Source organism: Herpailurus yagouaroundi, unplaced genomic scaffold (genome assembly GCF_014898765.1).
Source record: "Herpailurus yagouaroundi ecotype Mexico unplaced genomic scaffold, PumYag 187, whole genome shotgun sequence".
NCBI lineage: Eukaryota > Metazoa > Chordata > Mammalia > Carnivora > Felidae > Herpailurus > Herpailurus yagouaroundi.
The window spans coordinates 3,983,785-3,990,878 of NW_024412418.1; the positions used below are offsets into that span (position 1 = coordinate 3,983,785).

Here is a 7,094-nt window from a genome sequence, read left to right on the forward strand (position 1 = left end):
CTCACAGCTAGGGTGAGCTCCAACATGACCCCATGAACAGATGAGCAAAAGCACCAAAGCCAGACATCAGTATGGTCTTGAGAGTGTCCACTCATCCTTCTAGCATTGAAACTCTCTTATCTTAAGAAATGCATAACTCGGTGCTAAGCTTGGAAAATGCCTTGACACAGCCTGGGGCCTACATTACAGAAAACAGATCTCTTTCCTTCATCAGAGTTACTCAATAGCAAGGCACAGTATTTCCGCTCTTGTGGGTAGGAATTAGGCAAATCAGTCTTATACTCAGGACCGGTTTATGCTTTAGCAGAAGGCCAGTAATGCTAAAATATGGAAGCTTAACCTCCTGTGTCAGTGGATATTGGGCCTGGATGTAGGGAGCTCCTTAAGAGATTTTATAAGTTGGAAGAAAAATACATACACACCATAATTACACATATGCCATTACAATAAGAAAAATCCAAAGTGAAGATTGAAACATTTAAGGAGACTTTAATGTTAATTATGTTTAATTTTTAGAGAAAAAAGAGGCTCACACATTTAAGTAAGGAATAAGCAAAATTTTGTATGGTCAGCAGAAATTTCTTAAATACACCATTCTCTTCTAAGGGCAACCGTGCTGTTTTCCCAAGTGTCCATCAGAGGTCTCTCTTTTGTCCCACTTCTTCTTATACCCAGTTTCTCAGTAAGACTTTTGTCTGGTTCCCTTGCATACGCCCCAGTGATGGAGATGATCTGATTAGGTCTATTAGTAGGACTAAGTTCAAGATTCTATAAAAGAAATAAAGAAAATTGGCTCCCATTTCCCTTTTGGCACCCTAACCGTCTTGTGTTTCCATTGCTTTGCAATTGCAGAGAAAACCTTCAGGGAAGGGGTTATCATGTGCCCTTGGGATTCACACTCCTGGCACCGCAGGTATGCCTATGGCACCAGCAGCTAAGCAAGAAAGAGCTCTTGCACATTCATTAACCCCCTTCAGAGACACAGCTACATGTGTGTCAAGGTTGATGCTCTGCTTCATGTTTCATAGTAAGCATCCATCCAGAGGGCTGCAGATTTCTTCAAGGCCCTGTGGGAAAGGTAAACAAAATCATCAGTGGGTGAGACTTTAATGTAAGAGGAGCTGCTCCATGGAACATGTGCACTTTTGCTTGGTTCAAGGCAATGTTTTCATTTTCAGATATATCTGAAAGACGTCTTTTCTGTTGTCCAGTGGAGGTAGTCAAATATACTGCATTGATTTTTAGCAGATGAATTCACCTTTTCTTTAGGGGGGAGGTTGAGTTTTTCTCTCATTTTATTCTCTTTTGTGTCCCAAACCATTAACTATCCTCTTCTGTAGCATTAAAAACAAACTTCTCTGAGTCTCTCTATAAGATAATGCATATACCTCTCTGCCAACTCATCCTGTTTTCTACCCACCATCATGCTTTATAATGTGAAAGATGTTTTTCTACGCTCTGGGGATACAGCAGTGAGTAGGAGAGACATGAGACCGACCTACATGGAGTTTCTGGTTTGGTTTGGGAGACATATATATCTAGATACACATAGACACATGTGTCTATGTATATATATATATTTTTTTTAATTTTAATTTATTGTCAAATTTGTTATCATAAATCTGTAAAATGTGCTCTTGGCTTTTGGGGTAGTTTCCTGTGGTTCATCGCTTACATTTAACACCCAGGGTTCATCCCAACAAGTGCCCTCCTCAATGCCCATCACCCATTTTCCCCTCTGGGGAGACACTTATTAAATAATTTATTACCCACAATGTTATTTAATCATGATTGTGATAAAGGTAAAGTGAAGAGAAGTAGGTGCTGCAAGAGCAGGTGACAGATTGAGTCCTGGGGTCAAGGGAAGACCAAGATGAGGAAAAGGCATTTATGAATCTTGGGGAAGGGATGGAAATTGACAAGGTGATGTGAGGGGAGGGGGCAGACTGGAAGAACATTCTAGACAAAAGCCAAGGGGCAAAGGACAGAAAATGGCAAGGGGCAGGAAGTTCTGTAGCAACTGAAGAGAGATTAGGTCTCTGGAGGACAGAAAAGGAAGATGGGAGCGGTGGAGAGTCTAAGCTGGAGAACCATCCAGGGGCAGATCAGGCCAGATCTGATCTTATTGGCATCATTCAAGACACTGGTATTTTGTTTTCCTAATTCTAAAAGAAAGAGAAACTTATTAAACCCAGATCATGGGCTGTTAATGTTCTCTAGGGGACTGTGAATGCACCACGATGAGCACAGATTTTCAGTTCCTGCAGGATTCTCTGCTCCTGGTCAGTCCCCCTACCCCCCAACCCACACACTTATGTCCCTGGACCCTGTAGGCATCTAAGTTTGCAACTCTGGGCCAGATGATTTGAAAGTCCCTCCCCGCACATAAATTCTAAACCATGTCAAGGTTCTGTGGGGGATTCAAAGACAACACACAGTCCTGGTTTTAAGAAGCTTGAGATTTAGTAGGGTAGTGAGACATTTTCACTAAGAAGTATCTCGAAGGCAGTAGGTAAATGGTAAGAATTATTTATTATCATTGCATTGTTGATGTTTCCTAAAGGGTCTCATGTCCATGCTGGACATACAGATGCCCCTTAACAAAGAGTTGTTGGGTAAATGATTCACAAGCCAGTGAATAGTCTGGGGACTAGCAGTGAGAGGGAAATGAGAGCTGTGAGCTGAGAGACTCTGTAATTACCTGACAATATCTCCAAAAGCTTCCAACATGGGCTTATTCACATACTGTAATCCATGCTTCGCACACAGTGACCTCACCAGGGGTGCCACCTTGTGATAATTATGGCGTGGCATTGTGGGAAACAGACTAGGGAAACAGAAACAGGAGATATAAAACTTAGATCAAAAGAAGAAGTTTTTGTTCCCCTATTACTAGATAAAACTCTATTAGCAATGTAGACATTGTACAATACTTCTCTAGAAAGCTCAAAAACTCTTGCCAAAGCAGTCTAATCTTATCTTTTAACCCTCTGCATGCCCTGTGGGTGGCTAATGTTTGGGAAGACCAAAGAGACTTACCTCTATAAAATATATTTATTCTGAGACAGGTGAAATGAAAGTATGGGGTTTTCTACCATTTTGAATTACCTGGAGAGCTGGAGATAACTTCCCCAACCCCAATTCTGTCTCTGTCTCTTTCTGTATATACATATATCTCCTGCACAATGAATAGGTGAATATTAGTAAGTTTTAATCAAGGCATATGGGGAAAAGTGCTAGGAGAAAAGTAAGAAGAGAGATGGGTTTTATCCAAGGCTTTCGCTAACTAGCCAGATGAACTTCTTGGGTTTTAACCTTCTCTTTGATGAAATATGAATAATAATCTTTCTTGTTTTGCTGAGATTTTAAAGGACTAACAAGAGAAAGGATAAGAAAATCCCATGAGTAGGTATAAGATCTTTTTCCTTCTCTGCCTATCATAGATTTGGCTTAGATGAAATGAATGTGGAAAGCCTCTTCCTTGAATATTCTGGAGAGATTGACTTTCAAAGTATTATCATTTCCTCTTTCTTTGGTGCCTATCTAACTGCCTATTGGTAAAGTATTTCCAGATATCACTTGGAAATTGCAGTAGGAACTGGATTTCATTGTTGATTATTTTAAACCTCAGCTCCAAAGATGTAGATACAGATTAATATTCAAATTAAATCTTAATTAAGTTTCAACACAACTCGGATACACAAATGTCATGATTTTTCTTGGGTTTTGCCAACAAACCACATGTAAAAAAACAATCACGAATTCCTAAGTCCTTAGGAATCCAGAAACTGAGTCTTTGGTATTTTTTCAAGATCTTCCTCCATTTACTCACAATTGTTACACCTCCTTTCTTTCTTCCTTTCCTTACCATTGATGTTAATAGAATTGAGAGAATTCTGATTCATTTTTTCCATCAGAAATCCCGAGTCTAAGGCTTGCTCTGGACTGTAGGGGGTGGGGGTGGGGACTGTTATAAGTTACAGCCTTTGCCTTTTATCATGAACTGTTTCCATCACTTACTGGTGCTCGATCTGAAAGTTCAGGTGCCCAGTGAACCAGTCATTGAAAATGGACTGTTCAGCATTACACGTGGTCAAGACCTGCAAAGAAAAAGGTCACATTAGATGTAAGTAAGCCCAAGTGTCATAGGAGATGTTTATTTATTCCCCAGGTGCCCGGTGGTTCAGTCGTTAAGCATCTGGCTTTGGCTCAGGTCATGCTCTCACAGTTCATGAGTTGGAATCCCACATTGTGTGAGCTTGAACCCCACTTCGGGTGACCATGAGTTCTGCTTGAGTGGCCCCCGCTTCTCTCTCTCTTTCTCTCCCTCTCTCTCTCCTTCTCTTTCTCTCCCTCTCTCTCTCTCCCTCTGCTCCTCCTGGGATTCTGTCTCTTTCTGCCCCTCCCTCACTTGTGACCTCTCTCTCTTTCAAAAAAAAAAAAAAAAAAAAGATGTATATTCCCTTAATAAGCTAATTGTTCAACAAGTTCCTATTTTGTGTAAGAAACTAAGAGGGATATAAAAGATACACAGTGCCAGGTCTCAAGGAAATTATAATTTAAAAAGGTGCTAACATATTTTGCTAAGACGTTTATATAAAGCAACAGATATAAAGAAGTATGTAGGATTTGAAGGGGCTAAGTCACCATCAGCCCTTGGATACAGAAGGCTAAAGTGTCATAAATGAGGACTCTGGCAGACGGGAAGTGGGATTATAGGATTTTGGTAGAGATTGTTGAGGTTAGAATGCCATTTCCATAGGGTACATATGAAGGACTTCTAAATGGGAAGTGAGGCATTCAATTGTTCCAGCCACAGATTCTGAGCATAGAAGTGCATTTCAGTTTAAGCAGTTTCCTTTACAATCTAATGTATTTTATTTTATGAACTTAAAACCATTATCCTGAGAAGGAGTTCATGGGCTTCTCCAGACTTTCAAAATTAAGAACCCTTATGAATATCATTTCATTAAGTGCCTTTTTTATTATTATTGTGAAATTTATTGTCAAATTGGTTTCCATACAACATCCAGTGCTCATCCCAACAGGTGCCCTCCTCAATACCCATCACCCACCCTCCCCTCCCTCCCACCCCCCATAAACCCTCAGTTTGTTCTCAGTTTTTAGGAGTCTCTTATGTTTTGGCTCCCTCCCTCTCTAACCATTGTTTTTTCTTCCTCTTCCCCATGGTCTTCTGTTAAGTTTCTCAGGATCCACATAGGAGTGAACACATATGGAATCTGTCCTTCTCTGTATGACTTATTTCACTTAGCATCACACTCTCCAGTTCCATCCAAGTTGCTGCAAAAGGCCATATTTCATTCTTTCTCATTGCCACGTAGTACTCCATTGTGTATATAAACCACAATTTCTTTATCCATTCATCAGTTGATGGACATTTAGGCTCTTTCCATAATTCGGCTATTGTTGAGAGTGCTGCTAAAAACATTGGGGTACAAGTGCCCCTATGCATCAGTACTCCTGTATCCCTTGGGTAAATTCCTAGCAGTGCTACTGCTGGGTCATAGGGTAGGTCTATTTTTAATTTTTTGAGGAACCTCCACACTGTTTTCCAGAGCGGCTACACCAGTTTGCCTTCCCACCAACAGTGCTGGAGGGTTCCCGTTTCTCCACAACCTCTCCAGCATCTATAGTCTCCTGTTTTGTTCATTTTGGCCACTCTGACTGGCGGGAGGTGATATCTGAGTGTGGTTTTGATTTGTATTTCCCTGATGAGGCATGACATTGAGCGTCTTTTCATATGCCTGTAAGCCATCCAGATGTCTCTTTTTTCACTGGGTCTCTGTCTGGTTTAGGAATCAAAGTAATGCTGACTTCATAGAATGAGTCTGGAAGTTTTCCTTCTCTTTCTATTATTTGGAATAGCTTGAGAAGGATAGGTATTATCTCTGCTTTAAATGTCTGGTAGAATTCCCCAGGGAAGCCATCTGGTCCTGGACTCTTATTTGTTGGGAGATTTTTGATAACTGATTCAATTTCTTCTCTGGTTATGGGTCTGCTCAAGCTTTCTATTTCTTCCTGTTTGAGTTTGGAAGTGTGTGGGTGTTTAGGAATTTGTCTATTTCTTCCAGGTCGTCCAGTTTGTAGGCATATAATTTTTCATAGTATTCCCTGATAGTTGCTTGTATTTCTGAGGGATTGGTTGTAATAATTCCATTTTCATTCATGATTTTATCTATTTGGGTCATCTCCCTTTTCTTTTTGAGAAGCCTGGCTAGAGGTTTATCAATTTTGTTTATTTTTTCAAAAAACCAACTCTTGGTTTCATTGATCTGCTCTATAGTTTTTTTAGATTCTATATTGTTTATTTCTGCTCTGATCTTTATTATTTCTCTTCTTCTTCTGGATTTGGGGTGTTTTTGCTGTTCTGCTTCTATTTCCTTTAGGTGTGCTGTTAGATTTTGTATTTGGGATTTTTCTCGTTCCTTGAGATAGGCCTGGATTGCAATGTATTTTCCTCTCAGGACTGCCTTCGCTGCATCCCAAAGCATTTGGATTGTTGTATTTTCATTTTCATTTCTTTCCATATATTTTTAAATTTCTTCTCTAATTGCCTGGTTGACCCATTCTTTCTTTAGTAGGGTGTTCTTTAACCTCCATGCTTTTGGAGGTTTTCCAGACTTTTTCTCGTGGTTGATTTCAAGCTTCATCGCATTGTGGTCTGAAAGTATGCATGGTATGATCTCAATTCTTGTATACTTATGAAGAGCTGTTTTGTGACCCAGTATGTGATCTATCTTGGAGAATGTTCCATGTGCACTCGAGAAGAAAGTATATTCTGTTGCTTTGGGATGCAGAGTTCTAAATATATCTATCAAATCCATCTGATCCAGTGTATCATTCAAGGTCCTTGTTTCTTTATTGATCCTGTGTCTAGATGATCTATCCAATGTTGTAAGTGGAGTATTAAAGTCCCCTGAAATTACCACATTCTTATCAATAAGGTTGCTTATGTTTGTGAATAATTGTTTTATATATTTGGGGGCTCCCATATTTGGTGAATAGACATTTATAATTGTCAGCTCTTCCTGGTGGATAGACCCTGTAATTATTATATAATAATATATAATATA

At 39.8% G+C, this 7,094-nt stretch overlaps 1 protein-coding gene across 1 annotated transcript in view; it reads right to left on the bottom strand.

Moving 5' to 3' along the window:
- Nucleotides 1–463: 463 nt before the first annotated feature.
- The window catches only part of LOC121043422 (fatty acid desaturase 2-like protein FADS2B), a 40,055-nt gene continuing 33,424 nt past the window's right edge, over nucleotides 464–7,094 (bottom strand). The window contains exons 10-12 of the mRNA XM_040495139.1: nucleotides 4,021–4,100; nucleotides 2,702–2,827; nucleotides 464–1,067 (exon numbers count right to left, since the gene is read on the bottom strand). Of these exons, the coding sequence (XP_040351073.1) occupies nucleotides 1,016–1,067; nucleotides 2,702–2,827; nucleotides 4,021–4,100 (258 nt within the window). The 3' untranslated portion in view covers nucleotides 464–1,015. The remainder of the gene's footprint in view (nucleotides 1,068–2,701; nucleotides 2,828–4,020; nucleotides 4,101–7,094) is intronic.